The sequence below is a fragment of the Oryzias latipes genome, chromosome 19 (genome assembly GCF_002234675.1).
Source record: "Oryzias latipes chromosome 19, ASM223467v1".
Lineage (NCBI taxonomy): Eukaryota > Metazoa > Chordata > Actinopteri > Beloniformes > Adrianichthyidae > Oryzias > Oryzias latipes.
Window position 1 is genome coordinate 6,843,233 of NC_019877.2, and position 22,027 is coordinate 6,865,259.

Below are 22,027 nucleotides of genomic sequence, written 5' to 3' on the forward strand. Positions count from 1 at the left end.
GAAATGACTCTTCATTGACTGTACTTTCCTCATTCTTACTACCATTGTTCGCATTGTGCAGTATATGCAATGTGTCTTCAAACCACCAGGGGGCTCCAGAGCAGCAGCATCCGGATTTAGAGAACGATTCCTTTCTTCTTCTACGGGCTACATGTCAAAAGTGCACCTAATCCATAAAATAGGATGCTACCGCATAAAAAGCTATCATAACAAGTTTTTGTGGCTGACTTAGCTCAAAATTTATCACATGCAGCCTTAGGGTGCCTAGTAAAGCTACAATTTGGCAGAAACAAACAAGCACAAGAAGAAGTTGGAGAAAGATTTGAAGCCAAGGTAAAACATGTTTGTTTGTTTTTTTGGTTTGTGAGAAAACACGAGGCTTGTAGCTTTAAATCAGAAAAAAAACAACTGTTTGCATGCCAACTTATGTAGTCAGCCAATAAATTTGAGCAAGCTAATTTAGGATTGTCCTGACCTAATTAGACAGCACTTGGTTCAAACCTGTCTGCAATATATAGGATTTATATTTAATATACTTGTTCCCACTTTTTTATTTTTTAAATTAAATTATTTATTATTTATTTAAATTATTAGAGTCAATGTTACTTCACTGTTCTTTGTACGTTTCAGGCATAGAAAAAGCTGGAATAAGTTTAAAAAAAACGTATTCCAGCTAGTTTTAAAGAGACTCTTGTCTAAACCTGTGAGTTGACACTTTCCATTGATTTGTCTTTTCACGTGATAAATATTATCTTTCAAAAACAAAAACACATAAATATTTGAGCAAAATGTCATTGAAATTATCTGTTTTCATGTTTTAGATATCTTTTAAAAACAAAATATACCCCAGGGGCCTGTTTCAGAAAGGAGGTTCAACAACTCTGAATTTTCTGTTTCAGAGAAGCTGATCCGAGTTATGTCAATCAACTCTGAGTGGACTGATTCGGAGGTGAGCGTGCGCACCGCGACTATAAGAAGCCATTATCAATAGAGCGCAGATATCACGAGTCACCATGGCAACCGTGAAAAAAAGAGGTCTGCGTATTTTTCGCCAGCTGAACTTGACGTGCTGCTGCAGAGTTACAGTGAATATGAGCACATATTCCAGAAGAAAAGCAACACTGCTGCATCTGCAAAACAGAGACAGTTAGCGTGGAAAACATAGCTGCTCAAGTTAATGCCTAAGTTTGCATTTAAATCATTGTTATAAAATATTGACTGTAATAATTTTTTAAATAGCGTACGGTGTGAAATAAAAAATGGGGATATTTAGGAGTACTTTTGAAGTGTTATTCCTGGTGTAAATGCATGAAATGCTGCATAGTGTACAGAACCAATCTGGGGGGGGAAAATGCATTTAACGTCAGTAATGTTTAGAGGACTTTTTTGTTAACCTTCCCCTCTTGCAAACGTTGGTCATTTTAATATTAATACATGCAATTGTGTTTTTCAAAGTGAACTTTTGTCTACTGTTGAACCTTTCGCTGCGCGAAGACTTCTCCTTTCTTTTCTCTCGTCTTTCCGACCGTCCGTGGTCAGAGGCGCAGGGGAGATTTCCTTCAGGGCCGAAGGGAATTCTCCTTCGGGGTTCACTTCCCGTTGGAAACCCTCAACCTCCAGAGCGGATTAAGAACGACTCCAAAACAGTTATTCTGGGAATGACACCTTCTCTTTATTTAACTAAGTGCTCCGTCCTCCGAACACACAATATATACCACGCACACACCTCCGCTCCGTACTCCCCCCCCCCCCCATCTGCACCTGCACTCGCCCCTCCCCTTCTCTCTCGTGGATCGCACCCCGCTCAGCACACACACGCTGCAACACTACCCTTGTATTGATCAAGTGGTATAGGTTTGGGATTAAGAAAGTAAGCAGTGCTAGAAAATTGTGTTTCCTAAAAGTAATTGTTAAATTAATCTAATTCAATGTCCCTGATTTCATTTTCATGTAGATGCAATCCTGCAGGAATTAAAAGAACATGGCAGCAGCTAAAAGTGAAAAAAAAAAATCGAGTCTTTTCAAAATCCTCGTAAATGTAATTCTCCACAAATTAATGCAGCCTCCTCGTCTATTGGGTCCTCCAAAAAAGAACAAGCCATTCTTGTCACTTAGACCGTCTCTGTGTGACGGACATTTGGGCAATGAAGGTTAAAGCGAAAAATACCGCTTCGTCTTTAAAAAGGGGAGGGGACCAGCATAAACTTTAAGTTTGGAGAATAAAACCTGCTCCCGACCAGGTTAAGTTCACAGCATAAGTAACCATGGATACTGACTCCGAGTAAAAGTTACCTCTCTTTCAGAAACGGGTTTGACTTACTCTGCTTTCTCTGGTTTAACAAACCTCCCATTCTGAAACGGAAAACCCAGGGTTTCCCTGATTTCAGGGTTAATGCACTCAGAGTTTACACTTAACCTCCTTTCTGAAACAGGCCCCAGGTCAATAAAGGTAATACTTTCACAGAAAGGATGCACCTGTCCTTCCTTAGAAAGACCACTAGAGGGCGGTACAGTTGTCCAAAAGGCTGTATGGGTGAATAACACTGGTACACCATGACAAACAAGTAAATAAATTAAAGTGCTTTATTTTTTTTATTTTTATTAAATGTTCAAAAGTGTATTTTGGTAAGAATAGCCTATGTTTAACATTTTGAGTCTTCCTTGAGTTTGTCTTACCATCTTGTCTAGTTGGGGCTTTTTAAATGTTTAGAAATATCTGAGTCGTTTAAATCTGTACCCTTAACAAATACCTAGATCAGTTATTATTCACCTACAAAAATATTAAAAAATGAAGGCATAACTATGTACAAAAACGTCCACCTAGAAGTGTGTTTTTTTTATACATAGTTATGCCTTTATTTTTTCAAAGCTTGTCTGTTGACAATGTATGAAAAGCAGAATGTTCAAGGTTCTTAATAAAAATGTGTTCAATAGATGTTAACACACCTTACAGCTATGGGGATGACTTGTAGACCTGCTTTTTGTTCCACCAGTGTCTGGGATCAGATATGACATATTTAGGAGTCTGTAACCTTCAGCTCTGAAAGTAGGAGCCACAACGTCTTACTTTTAGAAAGAAGAAAAAAAAACACAGATTTTTATTTAAATTAAATTTATGTTAGTGTTACTATTATGATAAATAAAAATGTAATTTTTTTTGCATAAATAAAACAAAAAAATAAAAAGAAAATAACATTTTTTTTCAAAATTAGATGTTCAAATGAAGTTCTTTCAAAATAAAAGACACCCTGTTCATTTCAGTGCAGCAAATGTAGTAGAAAGTGTAAAGTCAGCAGTGATTTAAAAAATTGTGATAGATCTCAACCACAAATTTCTTTAGTTTACTTTAAAATCTTTTACTTTACTGCATGCTTACCTTTTACTTTACAGTTACTTTTTAAAAATTCTAAGCTTTTTATCTTCCTTAACTGGAGAGTTATGATGGAGGGTTAAAAAGACCTATAGACCTCTGATCTTTAGGTCTCTATCATATACATAGAACCAGCTGCTGGTATTTTGTGTGAAATGCCAGCAAATAAAAAAAAAACTCCTATGTGAATTGATTTTTGAAATCATAACGTCCTTCATGTTTCAATTTGAATCTTTTTTTCTGAATTTGTAGTTTTTTTGTTCTCAGTTGCATTCTTCCTTTTTGTTATTTGCACTTTTTAAAATTAGACCTACTATGTTTTTCTTGGTAAAACATTTGTAAGCAAAATTTTCTAAGCAAAACAAAATAAATTATATATATACTGTATATATTTAGTTAATTTCAGAATCAGATCTTTTGTCGAATTGTAGATTTAAGTTTCCTCAGTGAGGTATGGACTTTACAAACAGCAGGAAATAGTGCTGACACATTTATGCTTAAAGGTTCCTGGTATAAATCTCTAAATTTATGTTTAAGTTTCCCAAAAAGCATCTCTAAAACAGGCTTTTCCGATTTCCTAAATGAGATTTTTTTGTTTTAGTATTCAGGTGACCAGTTCTATCAATTCTCTTTACCTCTTGTCACAGAAACTGAATTTACTGCAAACTGTTTATAAAATATTTTTTTCATGCTCCCATGTAACCTTTTTTACATGTCACTAAATCTCAACACGTTCACTGATGTCTCCTTTCCTGTACAGAAAACATGCCGTTGTTCTACCGCCTGCACGTTATGCAAAGCCATTAGCTGCTAATAAAGTTAATTTTTAATTTGTGTTGGCCTTTTCCTGTTTCTGCTACGAAGCTGTAAACCAAAAGTGCTGTGACAGGGTGCTGTAAAAAATGCAATAAAGTGCTCAGCAGGAGCTGCAGATCATCAGTTTTTCGGATCGTAAATACGATAATGTCTCAATAATTTAATGTGAAAAAGTGCAGCGTACTGCGTGTTTAAGTTAATGATACTTTTTATAGTTCGTGTTGGGAAAAGTGGACATCTTGTTATGCCTTTAGATAACGTGTCTGGATTTGATTTGATTTTTTAAAATCATGGCTAGTTTAGTGTTTCAATTTTTCTGTTAGTATTTTTGTCTTTGGCTCATATTAAACCTCATTAGAGTTTCTAAATAATGCATCTACGTCTGGTCCGGTTCATTACTTCTTCACAGTTATTAAAAAAAAAAAAAAGTGGTTAATCTCTATGAATTGTATCGGAGAATTAACATGCCTTAGCAAAGCAGAGTTTGCAAAAGCATCATGAAAGAACACAGTTGAAATAAGTCAGAAGCAGTTGATGATCACCTATTATCAATGTACTATTGGGGTTTTGTTTTCGTTGAAAAGATTAATCGTGTCGCCAACCAAAATCACTCCAAAAAAGAAACAGTGTGAAGTTAAAAAATCTGGTTTTTCCCCTTTCAGCATATCCCTTCAGGGCTCGCCACAGCGAATCAGCTTTCAGCAAGTCGCTCATGTGATTTGGCAGAGATTTTTATTCCAAATGCCCTTCCTGACACATCCCTGTTTTTTACCTGGGCAGGGTCCGGCACAGGGAGACCCAGACTTGGGTCCCCTTATGTCTACATACTTAGATAGTAGCCCAAAGGGTTTTGCCCAAGGACCCACGCCTCCCTTCCCCCAGGAATCAAACCCGTGCACCAGTCCTGCACGCAGCCAACTGAGCTTTCCAGCAGCTTATTTCTTCAAAGTCTGATTTAACTGTTCAACAACCCAACCGAGAGAAAATAAATACATTTTTTCGGTCATAGTTTGCCTTGGGGTGGTAATAAACATGATTAATGTTTTCAAGAATACCGAATGTTGTCTAAATGTGCTCTCCTGATTGGTTAAGCAGGGAGTTAAAATGATGAATTAAACTAATCAACTGACTGCTGGTTGTATTATGGTTTGGGCTCATCTCTTTTTCTAAAAATAATGGTGTGATTTTTTGCTTTTTTTTAGCTAAATGATGTACAGCAATACACTTATGAATTATCTATCTATCGATCTATCGTTCGTCATAAAAAATATTTTATATAAAAAACGAAATCAGTACATTTTATACTTAGATGTAAAGCTTGTTTGCTTTTCAAATTTTTCTGTATCAATACAATTTTACATTTTTGTTTAGTCAGACATACAATTAAAGCATGTGTGCTGGAATATTCGCTTCAGGCTCTTCCTGCTAAACTTTTACACAAAAATGAGTGGTCACCTTTTTTGCTGATGCGGAGAGCCGTCCTACAGGTAAAAGTTAATGTTAGATTAAGTTTATGTCAAAGAGTCAGCCATAAAAAGGCTGGATTGCTTTTTGTCACATTGCTGAGCCCCTGGTTGGTCAGGGTGACACTCATCAGTCCCAAAGACATCTCCCTCAAAATCACTCGGGTTCAGAGAGTCATGGGTGCAGACTGGGCCTGAGTTCATGCCGTGTGCCACGCTGATGCCTGTGATGTAAAGAGGTGTTAAAAATGGGTCTTAAATGTCTTCATCTTCTGTCCCTTCTGTTCATCTGCCAAGGAATCCAACTTGCCCGAGGTAAGTCCATGCTTCTTCTACTGTTTTGTTTGAAGATATAATATTGAAAGACTGAAGAGCCTGGGAAACAATATCTTTTTAATATCATTCTGATGCTATTTCTACCCAAATAAAATCAATAAAGCAAGAATAGAAAGACAGAGTTTTTTTACATTTTATAAAATGTAAGGCTGTTTTCAGGAACAATAAAAGAGGCTCTATTTATTATTATTAAAGCCTATAATTAGCATTTTCAATTTTTATAAAGTGTCCTCCTTTATCCTTTCTTGTGTTTTATTTTTAAATTATAGCAAAAAGGAGTTTCAAGCGGTAATTTCCCCTTTGTGGGATCAATAAAGTTTTTTTATGCTATTCTAATCTAAAAATCAAAATTTTAACTCTGGAGAGCCCACAGGGTCAAATTTAGTCGCTATTTTTTTTACATTTATATTGTATTTTATTTTATTGGCTGCTGTCAATTGCTGCTCCCCTAAAATAAAAAGTCAAATTCAAAAAGGCCTGAAGATGATTGTTCCTTCAGTTCTCCAGGGTTGATATCCTTTTAGTTCATTTTTCTTTCTTTTAAATAAAACAAAGGTAAACAGCACAGATGGGGAGTTTAAAAAACTAATAACGCTTCCTGAACTTTTGTTTGGTTATTTCTAATAAAAACATAATTGTGTTAAAATGACATTTTTACAGCCTCCTGATCCTGACGTTGACTTTTCATCCCCGGTGAAGAATTAACTTTGATTTAAAGGCCAGATCACATGCTTTTAGGTTCAGATGCTGCACAGGGTGAGAAAATGAGCATCTATAAAGCTCATAAAAAGTCACTCATTTGTTAGAGAATCAGTCAAATAGGTTTTGATTTTGTTCAAACATTCACATTCAAAATGTTGTCACGTTTCACATTACATAACTTACAAAAAGATATTCTAAGGTTTTCTAATAGATTTTTTTATTCCTCTAAACAATTGTGTTATTGCAAACTTAAATATTAAAGATTCACATCAATTTTAAAGGTTTTTTATATTTCGATGAAAACATTTCGTTTTTTGTTTAAGTGATTAACTTAAAAACTATTTTAGTTGTTTTATTCAAAAAGTGTAAAATGGAAGCTTCTGTGGAGGAAAACTTTATCAATCTGCAGCGTGCTGCAAAACCTCTACTACAAATGTGAAAACTGACTTTAGATCTTACAGGAAATTTGCAAAATTGCATTTTATATCATTACCGAAGAGAAAATATTCTTAGATCTTACCCAAAACAATAATTACCATCACTTATCCGAAAAAAGAAACTATTTATTTTAGAAGCAATTCAGTCCAAGAGAAAAAAATTATTTTCAAGTACCCTGGTCTGATTGGAAATGACTGAGCTTTTAGGAATTGAAGTTAACGTTAAATCTGCAATTTGGTACAACCAGAGGACTTTATGCCCATCAAATCATAATTACACTTGACCTTAAATTTCCATCTTTTCCTACAGGTAGGTGTGGCAGTAATGAGTTTCAGTGCAGCAATGGGCAATGCATCAACATGGACTGGAGATGTGACGGAACAAAAGACTGCACAGACGATTCAGATGAGCAAAACTGTCGTAAGTAAACATTACAGCGGCAGAAAATCTGGCAAATGTCTTACACTTTATCTGTCTTACCATGCATTTGCAAGTTGTATATTTCCAGAATGCAGTGAGTCAACAAAAAAGGCAGAAAAGGGGAAAATTCTGAGACTACAACTAATTATTCATATTCAAAAATCTTTTTCCAGCACTGCCGGAATGCTCGTCACAGGAATTCAAGTGTTTGACAAGTGGGGAATGCATCCCTTTAGGATTTGTCTGCGATGGGGAGGAAGACTGCACTGATGGCTCAGATGAACAAAGAGCCTGTGGTAAAGAACACAGAGAACTATTGTGGAAATCCAAATAACTTCAGATCTATTTTTTAGTACTAGTAAATATTAAGGACTGATTTAAAGCTAATGATAAACGTTTATGTTTTATTGACCTGAAATTTTTTATCAAAACTACAAAAAAGTAGCTATAAAGACTAAAACCTCATGTGTTAAGTGTGGATCTTTAGTTTCAATCACCAAAACCTGAAATGTGAGTGAAATCTCTAAATTCCCAAGTAATTTTAAAAGGAAATTATTGGTCATTTTATTTTTGTCACATATATGTTTGGGGTAATTTTTGTACGCTGAGAAAACAGGCCCCCTTAGAAATAAGTCAAACATTCTTACCCAATAGGCAGAATGGTTGATGACTTTGAGAAAACATATCTTAGTGAGCAGTATTATATGACAAGTTTTCTCAAACTAAGAATATTTAAAACAGTTTTAATAAGATTTTTTTAAAAGACAAAAAGTAATATAAGTTTTCTCCAAATAATTGTCTTTTTAGTTTCTTAACATTCAAGTTTTTGCAGTGTACATTTTTAAGTGATCGCCCATCTTCAATGGTTTTTTTTTCTGGGTAATCTTCAATACATATAAGGCTTTTGTCCACCTGACATTGTTATAATGCCTTCTGTGGCTCTTAAAAACACTATTTGAAGGACTGAACTTGTTTCAGGTGGACGGACCTGCAGCGCAGACCAGTTCACCTGTCGGGAGGGTCAGTGCATCCCCAGGGAATACAGATGTGACCACGTGAAGGACTGCGTGGACAACTCTGATGAGAATAACTGCAGTAAGACTCTTATTTGACAAATCTGAGTATTTTAATCTACTATTATGTTGTCATTTCCTTGCTTTATTTTTCCTCCCAGACTATCCACCCTGCACTGAGAAGACTTGTGCAAACGGGGCCTGTTACAGCAACTCTCAGCGATGTAATGGACTTCAGGACTGCAGAGATGGTTCTGATGAGTTCAACTGCAGTAAGTACACAGAGGTCAACAGCTATTGAAGAATGCAAGACCCTCCTTCACTATATCTTTATAATAAAGAGTTCAACATTAAATTACATCTTTAACATACATTTTTAAACTTGAAATCTAAACACATATGGGTAAATTAAAGATCTGCATCTCTCTCTGGGCCAACAAAAAAATAGCGTATTTATCTACTTTTTACATGTAATTCCCAACATGACTATTAGGTTTTAATTGTGGTCATCAAATTTTGTTTGGATGACGCATGAATTTATTTCCAGCTAAATAAATAAAAAATCATTTCCGTTTTTTTTCTTAAAGGCCTAGTTAAGGTCATTTTGGAGGAGAAATAGTTTGCTGCATATTTACATCAAGGGTACTTTCAATGGTGTGTCAATGAAAAAATGTTTCTTTCATTAAAATTAAAATTGAACTTATAAATCAGAAAGATCTATGTAAAAAAATTTGGAACACATCAAATTTATGACTTTAATTTCAGAGCTCGAAATTTTTTAAATCTTGTATGATTGAAGTCAGTATTCGAATTGAACTTAAACCTGTATTTTTCTGCTGAAGGCAAAGAAGTTTCAGAAAAATCAGAATTCTAGTCTGTTTTTTTTCGTGAAGCACCAGAAATGACCTTTTTTGTAGTTTGTGGCTGTTGTCTTGACAGAAAACAAACCTCCAAACAAACCAGCTTGTATGTTTTTTGCTCTTTATGGTCATTGTTGTTTTACAAAACTGAAACCTTGAACAACACTCTCCTCTATTTAGACAATAATCTGCTGATCTAACTAAGATTGTTGGATGTGTTGGTAGTAATGCCTTTGATTTTCCTTTTTCCAGCAAGTCAGCACTGTCCTCTCCATCAGTTCGAGTGTGCAAACGGCTTCTGTGTCCCTATGCCATTTGTGTGCGATCACTGGGATGACTGTGGGGATAACAGTGACGAGCAGGACTGCGGTAAGGAGGAAGCAGCCATGAGCAGTTGCTCTTTCTATTGTTCTTCATCTGTAAACCTGCAGCCAGTCCTTTAAGCTCCTTTTAACACCGTCTTCTTTCAGCGTACTCAACCTGTCGCGGCAGTGACTTCACTTGCTCCAGCGGCAGATGCATTCCTCAGGATTGGGTGTGTGACAAGTTCAATGACTGCGGGGATTTCAGTGATGAGAGGGGCTGCGGTGAGAAAACCCAATTGTAGCATGGATTTAAGTTTCATGTCCTTCAGTTGAATTGGTAAACTTTAAATATATTGGATAAAAGGCAAAAAGGATGACTTTAAAGGGATATAAATACTTTTTTTCTGTTATGTTTATATTTATGTCTGGTTTATGTGTTTAGATAGCGACTCTCGAGATTGTTACCCTGGTGAGTGGGGATGCCCGGGCTCCACAATGTGCATACCCTTAAATAAAGTGTGCGATGACAAACCTGACTGTCCTGGAGGCACTGATGAGACCAACTCCACAGCAGGGCAAACCTGTGGTAAGTCCATCTCACCTGCACATTTTTCTCAAGGTAAAAGTAAGAATGTACCATCTAGTAAGTTCTAAACGTTTCAAGGCACCTCTAAGGGTGTATTCAGACGGGACACATTTGGTTTGCTTAAAGTCAACTAAAGATCGTTTCCCCCGATGAGCCAGTCTGAGAACAGCCAAGCAGAACTGGGTCCGGGACCGGGAAACCCTCTCAGATCCATCCAAATGATCAAAATGGATCAGCGATACACAAAGTTTGAATAAGTGAACTATCCCAACAAGGATCGCAAGGATTGGACTTCCATTTTTCATTCTCTCGTTGCTTTGCTCCGCCTCATCATTCCTGGCCAATGACTGAAGAGATCTTTAGTCGTGTGGTTTTGTTTGCAAGCTTTGGTTCGAAACAGAAATGTCCGGTTGAAAGGCAGTCTGAATACAGACCAAACGTAGGGTTCAGGACACGATCCAGACCAAAAGGTGGACTTGATCTGGGCCAACGGACTTTACCATTCTGAATACATCATTAGAGTAAGAGAGTGATACCATCTTTTTTATTTTATTTATTTTTTTTTTTTTTACATTTTCCGCACATTCAGTTGGCTGTAAATGTCATCACAGAGTTGAAATAGGGTGCATTTCACTCGTAAGCTTTTCTTGAGTCTGCACTATAGTTATATTTCTTTTGTCCTTATCATCATCACGCTGACTTTGTTTATCATTAACTTCTTTGTTTTGTAATGCAGTGACTTATGGCTACATGATGATATTCTTTAGATGTCCCTTAATGGTTCCATGAAAACTCTTTAACGTGGTCAAATTTCAACTTGGTGCTGATGTGTGTGTATTTATTTTTATTTCCCCATTTTTACACAGGTTTGGATCGTTGCTCCACCTTGAGCTGTGAGTTCCTTTGCCACCCTTCTCCTCAGGGAGGCACATGCTACTGTCCGGATGGTTTTATTGTGGCAAATGACAGTCGCTCCTGCACCGGTGAGGGCTTGTTTCAACTCTTGAAATGAGCGATTAATTTTTTATTGCAGTCACTGATCTGTTTTATATTTGCTCTGCTGCCCAGACTACAATGACTGTCAGATCTGGGGAATCTGTGACCAGCTGTGTGAGGATCGCCCTGGGACACACCACTGCAGCTGCACGGATGGATATGTCTTGGAGCAAGGTCATGCCTGTAAAGCTAACGTGTCAGGTACAGAACACCTCAAAGCCTTTTTATCTCACTGTATGGTCTATTTCTAACATATTTCTGATCGATGTGCTGCTTTTGTTTCTCAGCTGGATTACCAAAGCTCATTTTCACAAATGGTGGGGATGTGATGGTGGCTGACATCCATGGGCGCTTTGCAAGAACTCTGGTGCCCGCCCAGGGCAGAGGCTATGCTGTGGGGGTGGCTGTCAACTGGCGCAGCAGCTTAGTCTTCTGGAGCGATACATACACAAAAAAGGTCAGTTTGATTTACTGGGTCGTGACTTTCCTTAAAATAAAGCTATTCTTCACCTTCACAGTGCAGTGAAACATTACGCTCCTTGATTCTCTTGCCAGGTTTATTCCGCCAGCTTTGATGGGAACAATATTAAAGAGGTCCTGACCGTTGCAGTTCACGATGTCCAGAATCTGGCAGTTGACTGGGTCAGCCTGAAACTCTACGTCTTGGAGGTTTTGGTGGAACGCATCGATGTGTGCGACTTTGATGGAGGGAATCGAGTGACGCTGGTGGCGGAAAATCTGCAGAGTCCTCACGGCCTGGCGTTGGATCCAACAGTTGGGTGGGTTCACGTGCTTCAGTCAAACAAAGCGACTGAATGCACTTTATAAAATACAAAATAATAACTTGAGATGCTTGTTGGAAACAAGTACTTTTTGTTTTTTTGCAGATACATGTTCTTCACAGACAAGGGTGGCGGGGACAAGCAGTCTAAGCTTGAGCGTGCTTTCATGGATGGCAGCAACCGTGTAGAACTGGTCAAAAGCAGACTTGGGACGCCAACAGGGATTACTCTTGATATCATCACCAAGAGAGTCTACTGGTCTGACAGCCACTTCGACACAGTGGAGACTGTCACTTACAACGGATTAGACAGGTATTGCACTCTTTGAAAAAGTTTTAACCCAAAGGTTATCTGAAAATTGGGAATAAAAGGTGTGATTCATTTTCAGGAGAATAGTCCTTAATGGAGCAACCCAGTCTCCACATCCTTTTGGGATAGCTTTGTTTGAAAATCATGTTTTCTTCACTGACTGGACCAAGATGGGTGTGATCAGGTCCAATCGCTTCAACGGCAGCAACCCGACCCTTCTCTACCGTACCACAAATGTGCCAGGCCATGTTGCGGTGGCACACCCTGTCCTGCAGCCTTTTGGTGAGCAGACACGTATATTTTAACTCAGAAGGAATTCAGACTTTAAGCCTCAAAGTTCATCCCCAGCTAGTCAAAATTTGGTACATTTCTCTCCAATTTTAGAGACAGTTTTAATGAAAAACAACCAGCTTTATCCTTACGGAAGAGGATGAACACTGAGGTTAAATTGTTGTAGTAAAGTGACTCTCCTTTTTTTTACAGCTATGAACCCCTGTGGCAGAAACAATGGTGGCTGTCAGCACATTTGTGTGTTGAGTCATCGCACAGACAATGATGGTTTGGGTTTTCGCTGCAAGTGTCGCTATGGCTACGACTTACAGACTGATCAACGGACCTGTTTTAGTGAGTTTTCCTTTTTCTAGACAAAGTATCCTTAGCTTCAGTTTGTGAATGTCTTTAGTATTTTTGCTCATTTAAGCTAAATTATACTATCTCACAAATTTTTCTTTTTCTCCAGGAAATGAATGTAGAGGAAATTGTGTTTCAGACATAAGCAGTATGAAAGCTTATAGGTAACCGAATTTTCTGTTTACAGAGGTGAAGGACTACTTGTTGTTGGCCACCTCTCTGGCAGTGCGGGGAATCCCTCTGAACTTGTCCCTTCAGGAAGACGTAACACTTCCCCTAACAGGACTAGGAACGTCTCTTTCTGGCTCTGCGGTGGAGTTTGATGGGAATGAAGGGGCCATCTTTTACAACGACAGGTCAAGAGGCCTAGTCTATAAGTCTAACCTGAATGGCACAGGTGAGTTTTTCTCACATAGAATTAATTATATCGGTATTCTCAGCAATGACGTTTTGCTACTTCAGTTCAGCAGATTTTGACAGGCTACAGAGTGGGGATAATTGATGCTATGGCTTATGACTGGACCTCCAAGGTTTTGTTTTGGACTACAACCACCTACAGAGCAGTGGTGGCCTTCAAAGTTACAGACAAATCCAGACGAGACATTGTTACTGGACTCAGAAATCCAAAGGGAATTGCAGTTCATCCTAGTGCTGGGTAGGAACAACAATTTCCATTCATCAGTTTTTCCATTTATATTTGATCCAATTGGGGGTTTACAGTTGGGGGATAGTCTATTCCAGCAGTAAACATCCTGAATGTCTGATACTTTTATTACAAAATTTAAACAAATGAAAAAAATTAATTTCCTGTGATAGTAGCAATACTACATAGTAGTTTTCTGAAGTAACCGCAACCTGCAGAAAAGAAAAACTTAAAAAGAAAACATTCCTTCATTTGTCTGTTTTTTTTTAACTGTTCAATCGTAAATTGATTCACAGGTTTTTGTTCTGGTCTGACTGGTACCGGCCTGCAGTCATAATGAGAGCCTTCCCGGATGGGAGCAACGCCGTTCCTCTGGTCAACACAACTCTGGGATGGCCTTATGGACTCGCTCTTGACTATGTGTAATTACATAGATTACAAATGTGACCCATTTAAGCATGTTTTTTGTAACAAATTAAAAGGATTTCAGGCCTGCTTTTCTTTGGTCACTTGTGACAGGATGGACAAGCTGTATTGGGTAGATTCTCTCCTGGATCAGATTGGTTCCATTGGCATTGTAGGAATTGGCAGACAAACGTTCACCAACATCGGCCAGATCACTCAGCCCTACTCACTGACAGTTTATTCAGGTAACCTTCTGGATTTTCCAAAGCTTGAGGACTTCACAAAGTGTGTGGTTTTATTTATCCTGCAGCCATGAAAAATATGAAATTCTGCTGTGGTATTAAGGCCATAAAAGTACCCAAGCTATGCAAAAACCTTGACATATTGATATATTGGTTTTGAAGTTTTGAGGTTCCTTTGTCAGCATTTCCACTCAAAATACTCTAAATAATCAGAATCTTTCTAATTAAACTTTTTCCCTGTATCAGACTACCTATATGTGTCTGACACGAGGACAAGAGCAATATTTGAGATGAGAAAGAGAGACGCAGGAGGAAGCGTTATGATCAGACAAGGAGTCACTGGCATCATGAACATAAAGGCCTACTCAGCTGACCTCCACAGCAGTAAGTTCACAGCATTATTTTAGACGAGGCTTGGCAAGAAATTCCAGTCTGGGAACTTTCTGACCCCTTTGACATTCTCCTTTAGCCTTCACCAGCCGGTGTAACATGGTGCCCAACGGTCTCTGCAGTCACTTCTGCTTCCCAACCCCTTCCTTCACCCGTGTGTGTGGATGTCCGGATGGAATGAAGCTTCAAGCCAATCAGAGGGACTGCATCAAGGATGATTCTGTGCCTCCACCCGACAACAACTGCGGTGACTTCTCTTTTGAATGTGATGAAGGGCGCTGCAGGCCCAACTCTTACCGGTGTGACGGGATTTTTGATTGCGTGGATAAAACCGACGAAGCTAACTGCACTGACACTGGTAAAAACTTTATAGTGGAGCAATACAATTTCATACCTAAGTAAATAGTTTTAACAAAACAAATCATATCCTTATGTGTTTTCACCAGGCACAAGCTGCTCTCCACTTGCCTTTACTTGCAACAACAAGCACTGCATATACTCCAGCTGGCGCTGTGATGGGATGGATGACTGTGGAGATGGCTCTGATGAAGTTAACTGTCCCACTTATATTCCATCCACCTGTTCATCTGAATACTTTACCTGTGACAACAAAAGGTGTGTCTCCAAAGCGTGGCTGTGTGATGGTGACAATGACTGTGGAGATGGCTCCGATGAACGCAACTGCAGTAGGTTTATAGCTTTTGAACGCTTTCATGATAATGAAATAACGCAGAAACAGATGTTACCTTTAGAAACTGAAAAGACAGAAAAGCTCTGTATGATTGTCAGATTCGAGCATATCCACCTGCCGCCCGGGGTACTTCTTATGTCCTGACCATCGCTGTATAAGCAGCTACTTTGTATGTGATGGAGACCAAGACTGCTTGGATGGCTCAGATGAAAAAAATTGCGGTAGGCATCTAACGCATGCTTAAACCAGAACAATAAAAATGTGTGTTTTCTTATTTTCTGTTTTTCTTCTTCTTTACCCTATAAGAGTTTTCCTGCCAGTCTTATCAGTTTGCTTGTGCCAGTGGAGACCAGTGTGTCAGTTCAAGCTATCGTTGCGATGGAGTGTTTGACTGTAGAGATCATTCGGATGAACGGAACTGTCGTAAGTTGCCAAAAAACAAAACAAATTACCGTATAGGCTTAAAGAATTTGCACTGTGCTGTTTCTAAGACATTTGCAAATATTTTTGGGGTCTTGCAGCCACCAGAGGTCCAGGGCTTTGCCATGATGATGAGTTCCAGTGTCAGATGGATGGTTTCTGCATCCCGGCTAATTGGGAATGTGACGGACACCCAGATTGTGAGGATGGATCTGATGAGCACAACACTTGTCCGGCTGTCACCTGCTTATCCAGCTATTTCCAGTGTGCCAACAAGATGTGCATTCCAATGAGCTGGTTGTGTGATGGAGAGAATGACTGCAGGGACATGAGTGATGAGCAGAACTGCCCAACTCCTCCCTTTACTTGCCCCTCTGGGCAATGGCTATGCCCCACAGATCAAATTTGCATTGACTTGGACAAGGTGTGCAATGGACAGAGAGACTGTCCCAATGGCGCAGATGAGTCTCCAATCTGCAGTAAGTATCCTTATGTAGCAAGGTGTGTCTCAGCAACGAGATTCATCAAAAAGAAAAGTCCATAGCATTCAAGCTTGCTGTCATCTACTTTTATGAAGACCAAGAAGACTGTGCTCTAAACAATGGAGGCTGCAGCGATGGTTGTATCCAGAGTCCGTTTGGTGCTCAGTGCACATGTCCACCGGGATTCCAGCTCCTCAATGACTCCAAAACTTGTGATGACATCAATGAATGCCTGATTCCTGGTTTCTGTAGCCAACAGTGCTACAACGAAAGAGGCACCTTTAGGTGCCACTGTTCAGACGGCTACCTCTTGGAGCCTGATGGACGCACCTGTAAAGCCATAGGTAAGCAGCAAAACAAAACAGAATTGAACTGTGCAGAGCCATACTAGGCTTCATATTTAAAAAAAGATACCTGTTTGTCAGTTTTTAGATATAAAACAGTAATGTAGGTCTATATAGAATAAGCATTCTCAGCACAAAATGATGTTTTAACAGCTTGTGTTTAGAATAAGTATATGTGTGTATTTGCTATGTGGATTAGTTGAGACACATTTCTTCTCTCAGACCGACAGGCAGCTGTTCTTTTGGTTGCAAAGCGCAGCCAGATTATCGCAAACAAGCTCAACCAGGAGCCACCAGAGAGTCGACCAGTTGTCTCAGGTTTAAGCATTGTGACTGTCGACTTTGACCGCGTCACATCCAAAATATACTGGGCTGATGCCTCTCAGAAAAAGATATGGAGTTCCTACCAGAATGGCACAGACAAAAAGGAAGTAAGTGAAACGATAGTTGAGACAGTAAAAGTACAAGGAGCACATTTTAACCAGGAAACCAACATTTTTTGCTGCTGCAGCAACTTAACAAAGTAAAAGCGGACAAACACAATATTCTCAACTGTTGACTTATCTTATCCATGTTTAAGGTGTTCTCTGGTCTGATGGTTCCTGAGAGTATTGCTGTGGACTGGGTGGGACGAAACCTTTACTGGACTGACTCTGACTTGGAGTGCATCGAAGTATCTACTCTGGATGGTCGCTTTCGAAAGGTTCTCTTAAACACCAATGTTACCAGCCCCCGTGGACTTGCTCTAGACCCCCGCAACCAGTAAGTAGTTGCTAAATAATACGTTTTTGGGACTATGAATTGTTTAATTAAACAGCTCTTATGTCACTTTGCTTTCAGTACAAACCTGATGTTCTGGTCCGACTGGGGTCAGAATCCGAGAATTGAAAGTGCCAGCATGGATGGAGCCATGAGGAGAGTCATCGTCAGCACTAAACTCTACTGGCCCAATGGCTTAGCCCTGGACTACACCACCCGGAGAGTCTACTTTGCTGATGCTTACCTTAAATACATCGACTACTGCGACTATGATGGCAGCAATCGTCATCAGGTCATGGCAAGTGATATGGTAGGTTTCTGTTTATTAAGAAAATGGAACAAATCAATACAGACCATAACTTCTTTAGGTAGTATAAAGTTTAGTAATTTTTCCAGTATCTTAAAATTATTTTAAAAGCCTGCATGGCTGCCTCTTGACAGGTTCTGCAGCATCCACATGGCATGACTATCTTTGAGGACAGCATCTACTGGTCAGAGCAGTACACCAGCAAAGTGATGAGTACAAACAAGTTCCATGGAGGGAACATTACCATTTTGATGAGCAGTGTCTACCAGCCCATGGGCATTGTTATGGATCATCCCATCAAACAGCCACCAGGTAACTCAGAAAAAGAACATTGACTTGTTTCTTACAAAATTACTTCTTTCCAAAGTCAGTCTAAAAAATTACCTGTAATATGTGATCTTGGTTAATCTGATTTTTGTGTGACCAGATTTAATGTTTTTTTTAGAGTGTAACATTTTACTATCTGTATTTAGCTATCAACCCATGCAGTGAGCATCTGTGCTCTCACTTGTGTTTGCTGTCAACCCTGAGACCCAGGTACTACACCTGCCACTGTCCCTCTGGTTGGAAACTAAATGATGACAAACGTACCTGTGTCAAAGGTAGGCTTTCTGCGCTGCTGTACGTGTTTTCAACCAAGCAGGAAGTATATTTAAACACATGTATTTCATTTCATCTAATTCATACCAGTTTTGCATTGTTGCTGCTACATCTGGACCTTGGTTTTTAGTATAATTTGTTGTTCTATTTTGGTTAAATTTCTGTGCTAGACGACGCTCCCTTCTTGATGGTAGCTAGTGATTCTGTGATTCTTGGCATTCCTTTGGACCCGGCCGACTCATCCAATAATGCTATGGCTCCCATCTTTGGCATCAGCCAGGGCCAAGACCTTGACTTTGACGATCAGGAGGAGTTTGTCTATTGGGTACAAAGCACTGTAAGTAGACCTCTTGACCTGACAATTTGGAGACATTTGTAAGGATATGCTTTCAGTGTCTTTTTAATAATGGTCTAGAGCGAAGGGGAATGCTTTGGCTTCTTCAGTGAAATTCTTGTTTCTAAAAATTATGATCTCTGAATATTATTTGATTACAGAGATCGATTTGGCGAGTAAAAACTGATGGGACTAACAGAACTGAGTTTGCTCCAGCCGCTCTCATGGGTTCGCCTTCTGGTTTGGCTTTTGATTGGATCAGCCGGCTAATGTTTTACACTAACCCAACTAGCAAAACCATTGAAGTAAGTAAAAAAAATCTGTTTGTGTTATCAATAAATTAAAGGGACAAGTCTTGTTAAAATAAAGTAAAGCTTTAGCACATGTGGCCAGTGTCTTTAGCCACTATAGATCTAATTATTTATCTCTAATTTTACAAGAAAAGTACAATTTATTTTGAACAATATGTAATCAGTCTAGAAAAACAAGAGGGTTTTCTTCTGTAAAGCTCTTTTTTCCCAATGTTTTGGTCTGACTACATCTTTAACGGTTTGGATATTTTTTCTTGTGAGGCCAAAAGTAACTAAATGAACTTTGCTATAAGGTTATTCGTGTGTACGGAGATGAGAAATACAGAAAGACCCTCATTGCATCAAATGGCAAACCAGAAGGACCTGGAGAACCCATTGGAATTGCTCTGGATCCAGCACGAGGGTAAAAACTAATGGCATTTATATCTTATATTTAATTTACATATGTGTATACAATAAAAATGTATTTTAAAAAAGACACCTGGATGAGGATAACCATTTCTGAAATCACAGCCATTGTTTTTCTTACAGAAAGTTGTTTTGGACAGACAAAGGGTCAGACACTGGAGTTCCTCCAAAGGTTGCCAGTGCCGATATGGACGGAAGCAACCTCAGAAATCTTTACACAGGCAACTTGGAAAATATTGGGTTTATTGCTGCTGACATCTCAGCCAGGAAGCTGTATTGGGGTGTGGCAGGCTCAGGAAAGGTTTGTAAAAATAGCTGTAAATAAAAGGAATTTTTCAAACAACCAAGTTGCTTCACCTTTTAGGAAGAAACCAATATTCTCCTTAAGAAAAAATAATACAATCCAATACAATTTGCTTTAACACCGACAATTTAATCACTTCATTCAGTCTTGCATGCTCTAAATAAATGGTTTCTCTTTCAATAGTAATTGCTCTTACCTTTTCATCCAGATTGAGAGTGGCACCATGGATGGAGTAACACGGGTGACGGTGGTCAGTGGTTTGTCTCATCCTTGGGGCCTGTCAGTTTACCAGAATTACCTTTACTACACTGACACAGACTACGAAGTCATTGAGAGGGTGGACAAGGAGACTGGTGCCAACATGGTAGTGATGAGGAGTGGCATGTCTGGCCTGCATGCTCTCAAAGTGCATGCAAGGGATGGTATGTGCATTCACATACTTTTAGCATCTGTTTTTCACTTTTTTGTCTGTTTTTTGTGTTGCCATGGTTACCTACTATTACTAAACGAGCTCTGCACAGTGTAGAAAAGAGTACCAGTACTTGTCACCACTACCATCTTGTTTGAAAGCACAAACCCCTCCCAGAGCTGGTTCATGTAGAAGGAAACTACTGTAAAGAAGCATTTCGTAATGCGGAGGAAAAAAACTCACCGGTCTTGTTGTGCAATTGTTTTCGTGAAGCGAAGGAATTTAACAATTCTCTTAAGTGGCATTTTCTGTCCTACCTCAGACTCTGCAGGAACAACGAACGCCTGCAGCTCCAACAACGGGGGCTGTCCACACCTGTGTCTTCCTAAACCAGACAATAAGAAGACCTGCGCCTGCACCACCGGATTCATCCCTTCCCATGACGGCACCCGCTGTGAACAGTATGAATCTTTTGCCATCATTTCCAGCTCAGAGTTTATTCGTGGCTTCCACATCAACAGCTCTGACCACTCTGAGGCAATGCCGCCCATTACAGGGAGTAAGGATTTTTTTTAACTGTAAGATGTCTAAAACTACCTTCACACCACCCATGGCAATGTGCATTCAAGCGACCTCTTTTAGCGAAAAGTCTATTTAAACACGCATAAATGTGCGTTTTGGTCTTCCGTGTTCTAAACTCCCGCCCTCTGGAGTAGCAACGCAAGTTTCTACCACCGGTTTTGGACTCTAGGTACAAGGTTAAACCAGGTTGAACTTTGACCAATTAGAGACATGAATTTGGTAGTGACATATAGATGGCGTCCCTTTCAACTCAGGGAAGTATCAACCACTTGAAAATTGATTTAAAAAAAACTGCGGTAGGTGTGAATTATGTGACACCAACTCTTTCAAAATTTGCCAGATTTGTACGGCTTCGACATTTTGCAACATGCCCCATGGCGGAATTGTGCTAGTATCAGAAGGCAACAGTCCAATATGAACAACATATGCTAAACATGTGTTCAAGAACACTTGTCACATTCCTGGTGTGATTGTAGCTTCCGACTTTAAATATTATCTACAATTTTGTAGTTTTTTTATTGATTCAGCTAACTATGTGTATGTTTTTAGCTTCATATGCCCGTATAGAAAAAGTGGACCTGCACATCGAATCTGGTTTTGTTTATTGGAGTACCAATGGAACTTCATCCATTTACAAGGGCGTTTACAGGGCTAAAACTGATGGAGCAGGTAACACCCAAATCATTGGTTCTGGTATTGGAACCAGAGGCATCCAGGGTCTGGCTGTAGACTGGATTGCAGGTATGAATTCACTCTGTTTAGAAAAAGTGTTGCAGTAATATTTGGAGTTACCAGTTATTTGGAGACAAATTGACAAAAATATTTTTTGGAAGGACAGTAGTTCTCGTCATTCCTAATTTTACTGTTCACTTCCTCAGGTAACTTGTACTTCACCAATTCTTTTGAAAGCGAGACGCTGCTTGAGGTTCTTGCCATCAACACCACTTTCCGAAAGATTCTCCTTAAGAGCTCTGAAGACCAGCCCAGAGACTTGGCTGTCAGCCCCAAACATCGCTTCCTCTTTTGGACTGATGGTGGCCAAACACCCAAGATTGAGAGGGCCTTTTTGGACGGCACAAACCGCACAGTGTTGGCTTCTGAAAGCTTAGCATCGCCCCGTGGCCTAACAGTTGATTACACTGCTAACTTCCTCTACTGGACAGATGATGTTCTTGATATGATCTCCCGGATGGCCATAGATGGAACACAGAGAAGGATTATCAGATATGGAAGTCGCTACCCATCTCCAACAGGGATGTCTATTTTTGGGAACAACATGTTGTGGGTTGATAAAAATCTTAGAAAACTCTTTCAAGCCAGTAAAAGCCCAGACAATACCGACAACCCAGAGGTAAGAAAACTGCTTTTGT

The 22,027-nt window shown here is 39.2% G+C and overlaps 1 protein-coding gene across 2 annotated transcripts in view; it reads left to right on the plus strand.

Annotated features, from left to right (window-relative positions):
• Positions 1-5,725: 5,725 nt before the first annotated feature.
• LOC101165597 (low-density lipoprotein receptor-related protein 2) overlaps positions 5,726-22,027 on the plus strand; it is a 36,444-nt gene continuing 20,142 nt past the window's right edge. The window contains exons 1-39 of one of the 2 annotated variants that reach the window (XM_011487994.3): positions 5,726-5,964; positions 7,435-7,545; positions 7,719-7,841; positions 8,524-8,640; positions 8,720-8,830; positions 9,671-9,787; positions 9,889-10,005; positions 10,166-10,309; positions 11,176-11,292; positions 11,378-11,506; positions 11,593-11,762; positions 11,861-12,084; positions 12,193-12,399; positions 12,476-12,678; positions 12,880-13,020; positions 13,214-13,423; positions 13,489-13,681; positions 13,966-14,091; positions 14,189-14,319; positions 14,563-14,700; positions 14,786-15,064; positions 15,153-15,392; positions 15,496-15,618; positions 15,704-15,820; positions 15,919-16,296; positions 16,395-16,643; positions 16,866-17,074; positions 17,224-17,405; positions 17,484-17,712; positions 17,844-18,021; positions 18,183-18,311; positions 18,480-18,646; positions 18,805-18,948; positions 19,248-19,357; positions 19,486-19,663; positions 19,875-20,088; positions 20,398-20,634; positions 21,207-21,398; positions 21,536-22,008. In XM_011487994.3, the coding sequence (XP_011486296.1) occupies positions 5,898-5,964; positions 7,435-7,545; positions 7,719-7,841; positions 8,524-8,640; positions 8,720-8,830; positions 9,671-9,787; positions 9,889-10,005; positions 10,166-10,309; positions 11,176-11,292; positions 11,378-11,506; positions 11,593-11,762; positions 11,861-12,084; positions 12,193-12,399; positions 12,476-12,678; positions 12,880-13,020; positions 13,214-13,423; positions 13,489-13,681; positions 13,966-14,091; positions 14,189-14,319; positions 14,563-14,700; positions 14,786-15,064; positions 15,153-15,392; positions 15,496-15,618; positions 15,704-15,820; positions 15,919-16,296; positions 16,395-16,643; positions 16,866-17,074; positions 17,224-17,405; positions 17,484-17,712; positions 17,844-18,021; positions 18,183-18,311; positions 18,480-18,646; positions 18,805-18,948; positions 19,248-19,357; positions 19,486-19,663; positions 19,875-20,088; positions 20,398-20,634; positions 21,207-21,398; positions 21,536-22,008 (6,924 nt within the window). In that variant the 5' untranslated portion in view covers positions 5,726-5,897. The remainder of the gene's footprint in view (positions 5,965-7,434; positions 7,546-7,718; positions 7,842-8,523; positions 8,641-8,719; positions 8,831-9,670; positions 9,788-9,888; positions 10,006-10,165; positions 10,310-11,175; positions 11,293-11,377; positions 11,507-11,592; positions 11,763-11,860; positions 12,085-12,192; positions 12,400-12,475; positions 12,679-12,879; positions 13,021-13,213; positions 13,424-13,488; positions 13,682-13,965; positions 14,092-14,188; positions 14,320-14,562; positions 14,701-14,785; positions 15,065-15,152; positions 15,393-15,495; positions 15,619-15,703; positions 15,821-15,918; positions 16,297-16,394; positions 16,644-16,865; positions 17,075-17,223; positions 17,406-17,483; positions 17,713-17,843; positions 18,022-18,182; positions 18,312-18,479; positions 18,647-18,804; positions 18,949-19,247; positions 19,358-19,485; positions 19,664-19,874; positions 20,089-20,397; positions 20,635-21,206; positions 21,399-21,535; positions 22,009-22,027) is intronic. The other variant, XM_011487993.3, reaches the window with a different exon arrangement.